Source organism: Cuculus canorus, chromosome 3 (genome assembly GCF_017976375.1).
Source record: "Cuculus canorus isolate bCucCan1 chromosome 3, bCucCan1.pri, whole genome shotgun sequence".
In the NCBI taxonomy this organism is placed as follows: Eukaryota; Metazoa; Chordata; class Aves; order Cuculiformes; family Cuculidae; genus Cuculus; species Cuculus canorus.
The window spans coordinates 16,888,931-16,905,621 of record NC_071403.1 but is presented as its reverse complement, the minus strand read 5'-3'; the positions used below and the strand labels follow the sequence as shown (position 1 = coordinate 16,905,621).

The following is a 16,691-nucleotide window of genomic DNA, read 5'->3' as shown; positions in this document are numbered from 1 at the left end:
GTCACTGGAGCTGCACGTGTGAGGACAAGAACATGCCTGAAGTCTTAACATAGCCTCAGAGAACCTGGTCTCCATTTCAAAGACACTGCAGATTATGGATGAAACCTAAACTCCTAGCTCAGTCGCCCAAGTGAGATACTTAAAGCTGAGCAGTGTGAATTTATACCAGTGCAGATGATTTTATCTTCATGTAGGATTTCTTTATGTCTTGGTTATTAACATTATTAAGCCCCCCCTCCATTTGTAGGAGCTCTTTTTCTATGGCTTGTGAGGATAGGACCAGAGGGAATGGGTATAAACTGGAGAGGGGCAGATTTAGACTGGACATTAGGAAGAATTTCTTCCCCATGAGAGTGGTGAGACACTGGCACAGGTTGCCCAGGGAAGTTGTGGCTGCCCCATCCCTGGAAGTGTTCAAGGCCAGGTTGGATGGGGCCTTGGGCAGCCTGGTCTAGTGGGAGGTATCCCTGCCCATGGCAGAAGGGTTGGAACTAGGTGATCTTTAAGGTCCTTTCCAACCCAACCTATACTATGATACTATGATACTATGATACTGTGATACTATGATTAAAACAACTGGAGTCAGGCAGCAGGTAGTTTCAGTTATGTTAATGTGAGACCAAGCCCATGCAGAGATATTTATTTGCTTCTTTCTGTTCTCTTTCTTCCATACTCAAAGTCTCTATGCTGTGTTTTTGGCTCAACCTAACTTTTTGCTATGAACTAGAAAGCCAAGTGAGGATTTGAGAAGATTAACATTGACAAGGCTGTTCAAAAAAAAGATCAAAACCCACCCAACCTGTAGATGCAGGATAACTCTTTAACTTCATTCTTTTGAAGTGAAGAAACTGTCTCGGGATTTTGAAACCAAGACATTAGAAAAGGCATGTAAACATGGTTTCTATAAATGAAAGCTATTAAAGTGGATGAGGCCATTTTCAAAGCCCAGGTGAGGTATCTGCAAGTTTTTGCGCTAAGCAAAATCCCTCATGTCAGCATGAGGGATTTAAATCAGTTAGGCTGACATTATTTCTCTACTTTCTTTGCCACAAGTTCTGAAGTCAGTGGAAAGCCTGCAGGATTACTGGGAAATAATGACAGTTACTGGGCTGGCACTGCCAGGAATGACTCTCCTTTCCTTTTACCTCTGTACAAATAGTAATGACAAGTGAAGGCTGGGGCTTTGAATAATGCAAGGACCACTCTGGAGCCTCGGATGTGCTAGTCCTCTTATCAGTGACATGAAGCAGAAGGGCTCAAAGTTTGTGCCAGCAAGCCCAGCAAAAGTCAGGAGGAGGCTGGTGTGAAGTGGGGATGTTGCACAACCTCTTCCTGATCCCTACTGAGCTGCTCTATCTCCAGACCATCTCTCAAGAGCAACTTAAAAATATACCTCTAGAATAAGTAATATACTCTGCATGCCTTGACTTAACTTACTTGAAAATTACTGATTCTTTTCTATTTTCCCACCACCCTCTGCCTATTTTCTCTCTGCAGACTGTGTATTTATGGTGAGTTGCACTTTCCCTTTGCATGGCTGATTAGTTTTCCATTTCCTTTGTTTGTAAAGGAGCAGGCTGTGGAAAAGATAGACTGTAAATTAAACAGTGCCAGGGCATAAGCATGGATACTGGAAGGGGAATGTCTATACTCATTAAACCTTTTGAGTGGTCCCCAGAACACTTTTGGTCAGGCCACTTACCCTTCTGAACCATTTGAGAGTGTATTTTGGGAGTCAGCACCGGCTAGCAGCAATTCCCAGTAGGCAGTGTGGATGCAGCCAGCATGTTATGGATGCTAAAAGGGCTTAAGAGCCTGAAGGATTTTCCAGGACAGCTGGCCTCACAGTCAGAGAGCAGTCCTGGCCATGGTTAATCTGCAGGACACATGTAGCCAGAGAATTCCTATTTTTTTACCCTCAACAGGGATAATATTATTGTAAAGCAAGCAACATTGATAGTGAAACTCAAGGGCAGGTTTAATATCAGACACTATTTTTAAGTCCTTATTTTGAAAGCAATTAAACTTCACAGAGGAGAAAGCTTTTGGGAGGTGGAAGGCAGCCCAGTCTAACAGAGGGGGTTAAATTCACCTCTCACTAAAGGACCAGGCATTCATGTGCAAGCTGGTACTCTGTGTCTATCAACAACTGAATCTTCCTACAAAGGAGTCACTGAGAGAGATTTGGAACTTGCTCCCTGCTTTGGTTGACAGCTGAAATTTGAGATGCTGCAGATGTGTTTTTACCCTGTTGTCTCCTGGAGACAATATTTATAGAGGATACAGGTCCTCTGTATAATTTTTCCCTTTGGTCCAAAATCTGTAAGGGTATCTACATTGTGATTATTTTTGTTATTTTTAAAAAACAAAGAAGGATAAATTAGTCAAATGTAAAATATAGCTATAGTTATTTACTGGTTTCAGTAAAATCAGAGCTGTGCAAATCATGGTTACTGGAGAGAATACAGGATTCATGATTCACATCTGGTCAGTAAGAGACAGCAAAATACTTCCCTTGACCCAAAGCCTGAAGTTTACATTTGGGAAATTTTGCTTTTTTGTCTCACACTTGTTTAAATCCAAGTTAATTTTGAAACAAAAAATAATTTTAAAATGAAAAAAACTTGAAATAGGTCTTGTAGAAAGCCAATACGAGTTAGTATCCTCATTTCCTAAGTGCATTCCCTTTTTGTCCCGTAGCTTATTCCTAGGTCAAAGTAGGGTTGCAAGGATCGAAGAATGACTTGTAAGGTTAGGGACTAGGGATTTGGAGGCAAGAGCTGTGATGATGCCAGCATGCTCCTGTCTATCGCTGCCTTCAGCAGTTTCCTGCCATCTTGGAAGCAGAAAATGTAGTGTTATAAGAGCAGCGGTCTTTAGAATCTACTTACAAAAGACATAGCGTGGCTCATTAGCCCACAGTATATTTGATCTTGCAGGTTGTCAGCGCGGTCCTATGCTGTCAACGAAACGAAATGGCTAATGCTTACCTAACACCAAAGATTACCCATCTGCAGGAGTGAAAAATCTTTGGTAGGCAAGCTAATCTGCATCACCTCTCTTACCATTTTCCAGGCACGTTCTGGCTGTCAGGTGATAAAACAAATGTTTAGTGGGTTTGGACTGAAACGAATGGTGACATTACTAACTTTAACTTCAATTGAAGTTCACGGTTAGATTTTAAATTGGAATGGCACAAATCAAAAGGGCAGAAAGCTGTAAAACTATATTTGAAGAATCATGACAGGGCACAGTGCTCATTCAGCACTCCTCCTCCGGGGTGGCTATGCCTTGAGATAGTCTCCATCATCTGGGAGTAAGGTACACAGCCCCAGGAAGCAGGGGCATTTCTTTCCTCCAGGGATCTGTGCTTTTCCTTCAAGTAAGGAGTAGTCCTAGGCACTGGACCCTCCAGTGGGCTGGAAACAAGCCAGGAAGAGGGATGAGTAGCAACCAACCTACTCCCATGTCAGCTGAAACGTGCTAAAAATGCTGCAATGCAGATATTTAGCACTGTTGCCAGGTACCTTGCTCCTAGCCAGACCATTTCAGCCACATAGCCACTCTGGAGAAAAAATATCTAAGCCCTCGTCAGACCTAGGGTCATGTTTGTCTGGTGGTGTCAGCTACTTGAGCCGTCTCTTCTCTATGACTCCTGTTTGTACTTTCTGGCAGCTGGGAAGCACAGTAATCAAAACATGGGTAGAGTGATATATAAAAGTTTATTTTTTTGATGGAATGATGATCTAATAGCTTATCATTCCTCAGGCCTCATGCATCCAAGATGTTTTTCCAGATGAAGCCTGGGAAACATGAATCTTTGTGAAACACGTTACTCCTTAGCTGGTCAGCATGCATTACTCAATTAAAGTATTCCAGCTGAAACCACAAGTTTTCCTGAAAATGACAAAATGAATGGAATTATACCAGCATAAACTCTGTTCTTTGTAAATCTGTACTATAATTTAGCCAGAGAACAGTTTATCTTGGAATTAAGAAAGTAGTGTTAAAGCAGTATAAATCTGCCTTAGAGATGGCTGGGTTTCCCCTTTTAGTTTTGTGAAATCCTTTTGTGCTTTCATGTAGTTCATACCTGTTCAGAGTCGTACCTGTATATAGAATTTTCAGATATCTCTTTCTTCTTGAGAATACATTTATGCTTATTTTTTAAAGTAAAATAACTATTATTCATATAATCCTTGATGAATACAATCCATGTGCTACTATGCTCCACTGTTAGAAGAATCACTTTTAGAAGCTATAAAAATAAATCTTTGATAAAGTAAAAAGGCTTTGCTGATTCTCATGCCTCAACAAGCGTGTCTGCTATAACTTTGCTAATTTTCTACACTATTTGCAAGCAGCATAAAAAGAAAAGTTTCATTCACCAAAGTAGATTAGGGAATAATGGGGCAGTGGTGACTTGATAGAGGAAAAAAAGTGTTTCCAGCATCTAAAACAGTCACTGCATTTTTGTCAGATATCCATGATGGGGACAATTTCTCCGTATTTCTCATAGTTAAAGACTCAAGTCTCTTCCACCGATGAGACCTCGTGTATAGTATGACAAAATGAGGGAGACACCATGACACCCGTCTGCCAGAGGGCAATATCTTCTCCCCGCACAGGCTCCTCTGAGCAGCGCCGTGGCCTTTCCCCCTCGCTTGAACAGAGGCAGTGGGTGCAGCCCGCGAACCAATCCAATCTGCAGCATCAGGCAAAGGGCTTACAGGGTGGGAAGGAGCCCACAGAGTAGAACTCTCAGTGCAGACCGTGCAAACCCTGCTATGGAGGCAGCATAAACAGGATGACATGAACTATTCTTCTTCAGCACATGAAGTTCAGTACGTGTGCTTGGGTATTTCTCCTCCTAACACCTGTATGATAAATGCTTTTCCAGTGCAGCAGGCAGATCAGGTGAAAGGATGAAGGCAGTAGTGTTGTTATGTAGCTAGACCAGCCATAAGTTCTCTCCTGTTCTGTATAAAAATTACAGCCCTACGGCTTGCTTATTCAAGCTGCTAACTGAGTAGAGAATTGTCCTGATTCATAAACTATTGGTACCTTCATGACAGTCTCCAACAACAAGGGCAAGCAGCTAACACATACTCTTATAGAAGCACACTGGTGACATATGTTAGAAGGAACGAAGGCCTTTTGTCGTTTGTTCTTGCAGATAAGTCATGATGCATATGAGGGCAAGAGATTGAGGGAAAGTTAGAGAACACAATGGATTATTGCTCTATGTGTCAATGTTTAGAAACTCAGGAAACTCCAGAACTGCTTAGTGTAGATATTTGTTCTGTTCTTCATCATATTAGTTATTTGGTTTAGCACCCTCCTCTGACCAGTATGATTGAAACAAATACTGGAGGCATCTGCAAAAGCAAGTCAAGGATGAGGTCTGCGTTCCTTTGCCATGATGTTCAGCTATTGCACGGTTCGAAGTCCAACACATCTGTTTCATGCAGCATCCATTTCCAACTGGGCAGCATTGCTCAGCACACACCTCCGCACAATACAGACATCAGTTCCTACCTGGTCCTATGACAAGCCCTTGGTAGCATGATTCCTTTGTATTTCTTCAAGTCAGACAGAACAATAATAACAAACATCGCAGAGTCCAGGAAAAACAGCCTGGAATAACTAATAATAAGCAATAACTAGTAATAAAACCAATAATTTTAATCTGTCCCTAAGGTAGTACGAATGCTACATGTTTGTCCTGTGAAAGCCACACCTCTGAGGCCATGTAGCCTTAGTTCTGGCAATCTGGTTTCCTTGGGACTAGAGCCATTCATCCCCATCTGCTGTGGTTCTTGCTGAGGACTTCTAAACCAACAAGATCAATTTGGTGTCCGTGTCTTCCTCTCTTCCTGACATCTGAGAAGCTGTCATTTTTTTGAATTTTTGTTTGGTGTTTTTTTTTGTTGGTATCTACTGCTTGCAAATACAGACTGATACTATTGAAAAAGTTTTCCAGTTCTCCTTCTCACTTGTGGGTTGTTTCATATCTGATGGAGGTTTTATATTATTTGTTCTCAATTTTGAGCATATTTTAACTTCTTTTTCACTCCTGGTGCTATACATTACTAGGCAGAGATTTGGGTTAATCTCAGTGCCTTAGTTCTCAGCAACCTCCTCTGTGTACCAGGCACTTTTGCACGGCACTTTGCTCCACTCCAAATGTCTGCACAGCCAAGCCTCTGAAAGATAGAGTTCCCCATCACAAAGTTCCTAAAGCCACAGCTGAGAAACAATTCCAATTTTGGCTCACTAATAACCCAACTGTACCGACTCTACAATGCACTGTTCGCCTGTCAGAAACTCAGAACTTTCAGGTGATATCTTAATCAGTTAGACCTGCAACTGAACTCCAGACTAAAAGTTCATAGCCAAAGGCAACAACCATATCATGGCTGTAAATCAACTTTGTGTGTGTGTGTGTGTATGATAACATCATCATGATAATCATATTTATTATTATTATTACTACTCCTATATGAGAAAGTGCTATGGAGCCAAAATCAGTATGTCTGATTAGTAGGAGGGATTACAGGTTAAGTTCAAAGAACTCTTTTGCACTATCTGATTCTAATAGCACTAGTAACAGCCTAATCTAACCTGTCGTTTCAAGAGCTCTAGGGAGAACAAATTGCCGTCAACGGGGGAAAGATTTGGAACAGCATGCAGCCTGTCCTCTCCTGACATCGTGCTCAGCAAATTCCTCACAGATTTCCTCCTCCTGATGTCAGTAAAACTAACATAAAGGTTATTTCATAAAATCTTGTGTGTAGATTGCTAACTTGTGAAAACCAAAGGAACCATGCCCAGAACAGCAATACAAACTCAAGCAAATAATCATAGCATTTATCCTTTCTGCTTATAGCTTAGCAAACCAGTGAAACAGAAAAGAGGATGAAGAGTTCCCTGCCAGGTGCCAATGCACCGAGCACATGTTGAAGTGAATAGCCAATATATGCTGAAATCAAGGTAATTTATCACATAAAGACTTCTTGTTTCACTGAGATGTTAGGAAAAACTTTTCAGTTTAATATACAATATGATGAGGAGTGGAAAAAAACAACAGTAGAGTTAAATACTAAATGCTGAAGTCATTATAAATCTTACCAGCTATTTCTTCAGGGAACACAGTCTCTTTAGCAGATCAGGAATGCTGTAAAATCTAGAGATGTGATCAGGGCAGACAGCAGCAGGACATTTGTTACCAGGGTTAGGCTGGCAGTGTCTCCAAAGTCAATTTTGGAACCCTGCTGAAACAACAGATAGGCAAAGTTTTAGGAGTTTTGTATCTGCATACCAAAACAATGTCATGCAACTGGTCAGGAACTTTTTTCTTCTTTATCATGATGCCATCAGAAATACAGACGTATGTCCAAAACGATAATACTAAGCACTCCTTTCCAGCACGCAGTATTTCAGCCAAGATCACTGGTATGTTCTGGCTACTTCACGGCCCTCCAATTAAAACTCAGTCATCCCTACAGCTGCTTTGTATTCCTAGAGCACTGTACGACAGCTGGATTATGCCGTAGATTGGCCCTTAGGCTCCTTGGAAATGACTGTGTGAATGTAAAAACATTAGCCTTTTCTGTTACCATATATGCTTGAATTCACCTGAATCTCTGGCTTCAGCACACAACACCTTTGCATTTGGGTAACATGTTGGAAAAGTACCAATGTCACAGCTGAAGACAGAGCAGGCGTTAGCATTACACTGATCTTGGCAGGCTTTTACACAAAGAAAGGCTGCTAGGGGCAACACCCCTGAAAGTGGCATACCATCTACTACCCTTACTGTGATGAAAGACTTGCTGCAAAATAAATCGACAAGTGCTAAAGAAATTTTTAAAAAGCTGTTTTCCTTCCTTTAGTGACAATCATATTCTAATTAGCTGGTTGATACAAAACTCCAGTTTAATTGGTTAGGCTGCTCTGCTGCTTTATTAAAAAAATTTAATAAAAGAAATTTGCATCTGTCATTTGTGAACCTATATTGATTTACACCGAGTAAAAGCACACATTAAATAGTCATTCCTTGTTTCTCTGTTAGAGTGCTTATAAACCTATAGTGAACTACTTAGTCTTCAGGTGGTTTCACAAATTGTTATCTCAGCTCCCACAGGGACAGATGGATCAAAGCAGCTGCCTGGAGTTATGATGTGACAGGGGGACGCGCCACTTTTCCTGAGGTCTCACATATCCAGCTAAGTGCATCTGGCTGATGATGCCATGCTAGAGGTGGATGATACGTCTCAACTAGTCATGAGTTAAATTCAAAATTAATTGTGCACCTTCAGGTCTAGCAGTGAAGTCATCTTACTAAGGAGAAATCACTAACACGGCATGTTACTAAGCAAAATACACTGTAACGTAATAATGTTTTCCTCTGGAAAATATATGTAAGACAGACTTACAATATTTATTTTTAAAACATGTAGGATGTTCTAGAGCTGTGCAGCCATTCACTGCAAGCCATGAAAAACAGGTTTGGTTTAGGGAAGAAAGTGTCTGAAGGCTGTGACCCACAGGGACTCAGAAGGAAACACTTAGAAAATAGAGAAAGATTGAATCCCAAGTGCTCTCTCCTCACAGGAAGCATGGTTGGAAAGTTTAAAACCCATTAAAGTTAAACAAATTGAAAAGCCCTATCTGAGAGGAAACATAGTACAATGTTTATTTTTCCATTACAAACCTAAGACCTAAAAGATTTCCTGAGGTTCTCAGGTATTGTTCATGCTTATAATGGAGATCTGTTTTTAGAAAGTGTAATTCATGTGTTTAATCCAAACTGTTTGATGAAAAACATGCTACATAAGCATTGAGGAAGTTAAAGGTCATTGTATACCTGTATCACATATTGTTTGGCCAGAAGCAGACCTAAAATGCAAGGAATCTCATTGTGAAACCCACTCAAAAACATCAGGTCTAATTCTGTCCCTGTTAATGCTGCTGGACAAATTCCACTGAATTAATGAAGTTAAGACATGAGTAACCAATGATAATCAAAAGATGGTCTTCCTGCTGAGTGTGAAACTACCAAAATGCAAAGCTAATGTGAGAGAGATTTATGACACCAGCCTGAGTCAAGTAAATAGCAAGCTGTAGCAGGCCCAGTGTAACATTAGCCAAGCTTATTAGTCAATGTATTTTAGGTTTTGCCCCAACACTAGTGAACTGCTGCTCTGAGATCCTTATCAGAAAAGTGTGGGATGTCAGCACTGTTTAGAAGCATGCGTTTGACTAACAAACAAGCTGCAAACTAAATCCAGAAGTGAATTCAAGTAAGAGGAAAGATTTGGAAGCAGTGGATCTATTGATCCATTAGATGTATTGATATAAAAACTGGACAAGTTTTAGACATACAGACGGACCTTTCTTAAGCTTTCTTCAGTCTGTTTGTTCAAATTGTAGTTGATCTAAAGCAAGATATTTCTCTGTGCAGATCTTGCTTTCTAGTATTCTTAGACTATCTTGGGCAAACTGTATTTAAGTAAAAGATTAAGGAACCAGAAAATATGACCAAATACAAAAGTAAGTTAGTGTAAGGCAGCATAAGTTCCTGATGGTTTCCCTTTTCTGTTATGCAAGCAATTTCAAGCAGGATAAAGAATATCTAATTTTTAGGAGACCGACTTACCTTTTATACCTGAGTTTGGCCCTTAACCAAGCCTAAATTCACCATTGCCTTTGTATATTGTATGACAAATACCTTAATTACAAATAACAAACTCTTCTACATTCAAACACTGAAAATAATTGCAAAGACCTAAAGCCCCTCTTTAGCACCACACCCTCCACCCATGGCCAGGTCAGTAAATAAACTGGGCAGCTTTATTCCAATTCCTCCTACAGAGGAACAGGGAAAGGGAAATGAGAGAAAGGGCACTTGCGAGTTGGAAACTAAAACTAAAACAACTTTAATGAAACAATGTTTAGAAAAATAATAATAAGAAAGTAATAAAATATGTAGAAGTATACAAAACCAATTCAAAATTCCCTGATAACCATACAGTCACCATTGACTCTGCAGGGGTGGTGCAGGCGAAGTCCTGGACTGAATTCAGTTGAAGGTAGGAGCTGGACTCAGGAACTGCATCCAGGAACTGCATTCTGGGACACACAGATGCTTTTGGGGGCAAACTGACAGACAAGGTCCTCCCTGAATGTTGACCATCAAAGGAGAGAGCTTGACCCTCTTGATCCTTAAGCTTTATACGGAGTATGATGTGTATGGCATGGAATACTTTGTTGGTCAAGTTTGGGTCACCTGTCATGTCCACACCTCTCCGCAGGTGCAACCCCCTTCCACCTACTCCTGCTTGGCTTTGATATACATAGGAATAAGTATGAGCAGTGGCCTCTCTACATACCTATGTCCCATTACATTTGTCATAAATATCTGGCTTAACCCTTCTAGAGGCAGCCACTGTCTGAAAAACCACGTTGGCAACTTTCAGAGGCTGAAGTTACTCCAAAAAGATTTAGAGAACTCGTGGTGATTTAGCCCAAACCAGAATACCTACTTCAACATAACATTGGACATCAGGTGACATAAGGTGACAGGGACAGCAACATGGGCCCATATATAAACATGTCTGAGTATCCTATGCACATCTATGATGAAATACACACTGATGAACCCATCCTGCCTTCTGTGCCATTGCTAGTCAGTGGCATACGACAAGACCTTACAGAGGAAATGAGATTTTTAAGGGCTAACAGAACCCCATGCCGATTTGCAGGGTCAAGGGGGAAAAAAGAAGAGAAATGGGTAGGCAAAAGAATTGTGAAAAGATTTGAAGAGAAGGGCAAATGGTTTCATCTGATATTGCTGAATGGCATTCAGCAAAGAGGAACAGAGAAGACTGTTGTTTGATGAGGATAATATACAGGAAGGATTATTTTTCACAAGTATGCTTTGTGTGATACCAAGGCTATGTTACTTGTAAACTTAACAGTCCCAGGGCTCCCTGCAATCAAATAACACAATCCAGTCACGCTTGTGCTACTAAACTCTCTTCCAGAACAGGGTGGCTGCATCTGGACCTGGCCCAGGTTAGTTCCTGAATTGTGCCTTAGAACTGGCTGGGAGACTGGTAGTTTGCCTGGACCAGAAACATGCCAAAGAGTGTAGTAAAAATTCAGCAATACAGCGGATCAAGTGGCAGTGCTCAGGAACATTTGCTGTCACTATTTAATTTCCTAGCATAGACATAGCCCAAGAATGCAGTGTAGGTGCTTAAGAGGGCAGAGATGTGAGCATCAAATAACCACAACCTGACATTCTGGAGAAGCCCCATTTCTTCTAGTAGGACTGCACTGATCTTGCTCGTTTACCTCTTAGTGGTTTCATGCCCTCTGTGCTCTTTTTTTCAAACTTCTTCTCAACTTTCCTTTATGGCACTATTGGTCTAATAATCTCATGCAGTATTTAACTTAAAGTGGAGTTTATCATTTGTTTTAGTCTGCATTCTCCATTTCCTCTTGGCTAACTGGAATAAAACCATTGCTTCTCTCAGGGAAGTTATGCATTGTCACTACACTTATGGAAAATTTATAAGCAAGGAATATGCTTTTCTAAAATGTAATTGCGTTCTTGTCTCTCAAGTAAACCTCATGTTAAAGTAAGATCTTAACAACCTGCTTAACAACTTAACAACCGGCTTTGTTTAGCAGTGATGAATTGTAAACAATCAAACTGTTGATTGAAGGAAAAGGAATATTGGGAAATGTTCTTCATAATTTTCCTGCATTACTTCTAATTTCCTTACATTTCAACTCATATCAGCAGCTCAGCATGCTGAAAATATAGTTACCCTTGCTTTAGGACTCTGTTAAATTTATAATTGATGTCCTGGATTCACTGTGGGCCACACACAGAGTTGTTGAAATGGTTGAGCTTTCTACTGCCGTCTCATTAGCAGGACAGTATTTTTCAGTTTTTAGAAGACTGTTGTTCTTTCAAAAGGCAGTATTTCCACTGTGGCTTTTTGTAAGTAATTTTGTTTATAAATGCATCTTTATGTTTCCTTCTAGGTAGCCATGAGATCCCGAAACCAAGGTGGAGAAAGCTCGTCTAATGGGCACTTCTCCAGTTCCAAGCCTGTCATCAGCCATGCGGAGAATGAAAAACTTCAGGAGGAAGCCAAGAAAAAGAACAAACCTCATCGGAAGGAAGATGAGATCATGGTTTCAGCAACTGTCAAACGGCACTCAAAATCACCTGGACCTACTGAACGAAAGAACAAAAAGTCCATAGAATTTTCTAAAGAGGACTTGATAAAGCTCCTCAGTATAATGGAAGGAGAACTGCAGGTAAATTAAGCATATTTTTTACTATATTTTCTATGTTTATTTATTTTTAGGTTGTTCAAGATGCACAGGGCTCAACTGAGAGTGACACATAAATGTAATGCAAAGGACCATAAGGAGAGAACACCAGTAGCTGCTGTTTAACTGTATAATCATAGTTTTAAGTATTGCTTTATTTATCATCTCTATCTGCATGTACCGAGGCAAAAGAAATGATAAGCATCTGTCACAACTGGCAAAGAAAGGAGGATATGAAGGTCTTGAACACTTAAAAACAGGCAGAAAACAACCACAAGGGAACCAGGTCAGAAAAAGGCAAGAAAACATAGTGAGTGTAATTATAATCTTTAATACAAGTATTCAAGGGAAAAATCTGCAAGTCAGTAATCCTGAAGAAAGGACTTAAGATGGCCCCTGGACCTCCTGCATATTCAGATGTTGCTCAGAGCTCAGGCAAAGCTCTGCGTGTCCCGCCTGGCCTCCAGCACTCTGCACATTCCCTGCCTTGCAAAGGCCCATTAGTTTTGTTTCTTGGAGTGGTGCTCACTTGAAAGTTTTCTCAGTTGTCCTGATCTGCATGTTTATTCAGCCCAGTAGTAAGTCCTTGATGACAGACAGCCTGAATTTGTGCTTATCTCACATCCCCCAAATTTCTAACCGGTTTTGAGAATTCTCTTAGTTCCTAATAAATCACTGAGCTCTCAGGAGTCTCAGCCTTTAGAGAAAAAGCAATTTTAAATTAAAGAGCTGAAACATGGTATTTTACAAAACTCAGATGAAGACTTCTGACTTTTCAAAACTTATCCCCTTCTCTGCTTGCCAAAATTATACATTGTTTTGTTTGCACTTCAATGATATTTTTCACTGAATCCATGGACAAGCAGAAAAAACCTGCCAACTGGAAAAACTGGGGAAATAAGCAAGAAATGGAATGCAATTTTGCAAAAGAAAAAACTTCTATCATTACAGATCAGTATCCGTATTTATAGTCCTTCATTTTTTACTTTATGCGAAAACTTGTATATGTCATTTCCTGAAAGACAGAGCCAGCATGCAGCTTCAGTGGTGAACAGAGCCAAACCTCGTTAGAAATGTATCATGCTCGTGCTGATCGGAATGATTTAGTGTGAAGTCACCTTTGTGGTCTAAAAATGGGAGACGAGAAGGAAAGTCACTAATGTTTCCTGGGTGTCAATAAATGCCTTTATTCTTATCTCTGAGTAATTTTCCAGTTAAGTATAAGGAAATGCGGCTCTTCACCACAGCCTTTTTCTTCACAGAGAGTTACACAATGTTTAAAAGACTGCCCATGTTCTCCTTATCCCTATGGGGATAGTGGAGACATCTGCACTATAATAGGGGCTGAAAATCCTCACCAAGATGATACTCCCATTGCCTTGGACAATGCTTTTTGGGATATTCATACATGCAGACCTACAGAGATATTTAAGTACTGCTAAAGCTTCTCAGCATTATGAGAGGATTGTGAAGACAACTATGTTGGTAGCTGTAGAGTGTGTCTGTTCTGCTATCCGCTGCCCGTCAGGGAAGAGAGTCATTATACTTTTTTATACATAGGAGCTTTTAATTTAATTAAAAAAAAACACTATTTGAGTAAGTTCTTTACCTGTTATCTGTGCTGAACCATTACTGAAGTGGGCAAGCTACAGTGCTTTGGCTTGAGATGAGAGCCTGGCTTTGACACTACAAATGAAGATGAGCCAAGGAAGACTCTGGCCAAAGTAAATACTCTGGTATTACCTCCTGGCTGTCACAGTGACCTAATGCACTGAGTCATTTTGTGGCTTTTCATTTTCAGATTTATTTGGACATCTCTGGTAGCTGACTGGTGTTTTGTTGGACTGACAAATCAGACTGTGGGTTTTGAAGCCATTTCAACAGTTTCAAAGCAAATATTACATAGGCATATGTAAGAAGATTTTGTTTGAGAATAACCGCAGGCTGTACCTGTAGGGAGATCCAATATTTTTTGGAGAACAAAGTGGGATAAAATATCATGACTGTTTACTCAGCAGCCATGAGCAGGAGGATCTTATTCCTGCACTGCCAAACACAAAGCAGGGTGACACTGCCTTGTAAACCCCAAACAGTGAGCTCAGCCATGGGAAGTACTCTGGTCATGACAAACATGTGATTAGCAGGGTAAGCTGTAGTATATACATATGCTTCATGTGCTTAGTTCACTATTCACATAATTTACAAACATAGCAAACGTAGACCCATGCCATGTTGCTGTCAGTATCAATTTTGAGTCTTTACTTTGGGTCTTGACATTGTAGCTCTTCATTTGGAAGGTGAACATGCCTGTAAACCATGAAGACATGCCCTAGCAGTGATGTTTATGTCTTCTTTTTTTTAAGTGATAATGAGCTCTGGTATTCTTTAGGCAAGCTTTCATTTAACCTTTGTCATGAATTTATCAAGCTGTGCTTTAAGACAAGGTGGGTTGCATACCTTTACTACTCCTATTAGAAAATAGTTCCAGAACTGAAAAGCTTTAACATTCAGCAATTTATTTAATTTCTAGTACAATTGTAGTTGTGCCTAGTGAAATCTTTATGAAATTTTGTTATACACTCATAATACCTTGAAAAGCCCACCTCTCTCCCTACTGTTCAAGGCCTGATGTTTTTGTAGACACCAGTGTAGATATGCTCTCTGAGCTCTTGCTTTGCTGTACTAGCTGTGCCACATCCTAGCAAAATAGACTTTCCACATCACCCCTTGCTCAGTGCCAGGTGCACCCTGGGTTCATCTTAACGTCTGCAGCGGGACCTGTATGTAGTGCAGTAGGAGAGAGCTCACTGGTGCCTTATACATTGGATTTAATATTCCATTTCTCTGCTAAAAAGGATTTACTTGGCCTTCCTATCACTTGTCAGTCTGAATGGTATAAGCAAGAGAGTTTGACTCTGTAGCTGTAGTGATGTTTTTCTCTCTGTCTTTTTCCTCCTGCTGCAATATGTAAACTTTCATGTAAGGCTTGAAACTGCTTTTGTTTTGAATTTGACTTTCCTGAGATGTTGAATCAACATTGTCGGAGCCACCTAGGTATTGCTTAGTTAAAAACACCATATACACACCTATATTTTTTTCTTCAGTGCCTTTCTTGTTACTCTTACATTAATATTATTAAATATTGAGCTGCCTGAAAGCTCAAGCAAGGAATATGGGATAGACAGGTGGGCGGACACCAGATATGTTTCTTTCAGGCAATATTAAAGTCAGAAGAGAACGTTGAAACAAGATGCCTTGGCACCAGAGGAAAGAGTGCATAACAGAATGAAGAGAAAGAGTTTTCAAATGGTCATTAGCAATATCACACAACCTGAGAAGCTGAAGAGGAACCAGAGTGGAAAGAATAGCTAAAGCGATAGAAAAGTGCTTGTAGAGTAGTTTGGCATAAGTGTTAATGTTAATGTTTGTTAATTCATAAACAACTGTGAATTCTTGTTATTTGTATTGAAATAGTTTAGGAGTTTCTGAGCATATAACACAAATGAAACTCAAATTGCCCAGAGGAAAATCTTGTCATGTACAGAGCTACAGAGTGAAAAAGAAGATAGGGTTAATGTGATTAAGGAGAGGTGATTTAAGGAGAATGGAATGAGAGAGAAGAGGTTGGGCAGCAGAAGAAAAAGAGCATAAGGAAAGGAGAATACAACAGTGATAAATGGAGCCAAGCTGGAGACATGGAAGAGGAACACAGAGAAGGCAAGACAATGAAGACAGAAATGGTATCCACACTGTAGCAAAATAAGAGCCAAAAAAAAAAAATCCCTGAAAATGTCTGGCATAAGAATATCAGTAAAATGCATCAAAAAAAAAAGTTTCTCTCTGACTGACCCCTTGTTTGTTTGGTTTTGTTTTCCTGGTGAAGCAGGCTTTTGCAGGACAAAAAGTTAAGTTAGGACAGACTTCAGACCACAAATGTTCTCTTCTATTTTCATTGAATAATTTATAACCAGAGTTTAATTTTGTCCGGAATAGTATGTTTTTTCTGGAGCTTGCAATCATTGCTGCACAAAGCACAGGAGGTACAATGGGAGGTAAGCAGGACTTGTCTAGCAAGTCCCACAAACTGTGAATTTTAAAATAAAACCCTACCGTTCTATGATAGAAAGGAAAAAGATAAGACAGCATACTGAAATACAGTTAAATTGTGCTAACCAAGTGAAATCAAGGGCAGAGTTACTATCAACCATAGCGATGACAGCCATCTATTTGGCAATACAATTTCTTTAAAATTATCTGTTTTTCAGAGGGATTATCCTCAATAAAATGTCACTATCACTGGACAGCTGTAGGCTGAAAACCTCTTTCACAGAGATATT

The 16,691-nt window shown here is 40.1% G+C and overlaps 1 protein-coding gene across 3 annotated transcripts in view; it reads left to right on the top strand.

Annotated features, from left to right (window-relative positions):
* The window catches only part of FILIP1 (filamin A interacting protein 1), a 113,771-nt gene that overhangs the window by 33,367 nt on the left and 63,713 nt on the right, over positions 1–16,691 (top strand). For all 3 annotated transcript variants that reach the window (XM_054062224.1, XM_009564759.2, XM_054062223.1), the window contains one exon: positions 12,061–12,339. In XM_054062224.1, coding sequence (XP_053918199.1) covers positions 12,067–12,339 — 273 coding nt within the window. In that variant the 5' untranslated portion in view covers positions 12,061–12,066. The remainder of the gene's footprint in view (positions 1–12,060; positions 12,340–16,691) is intronic.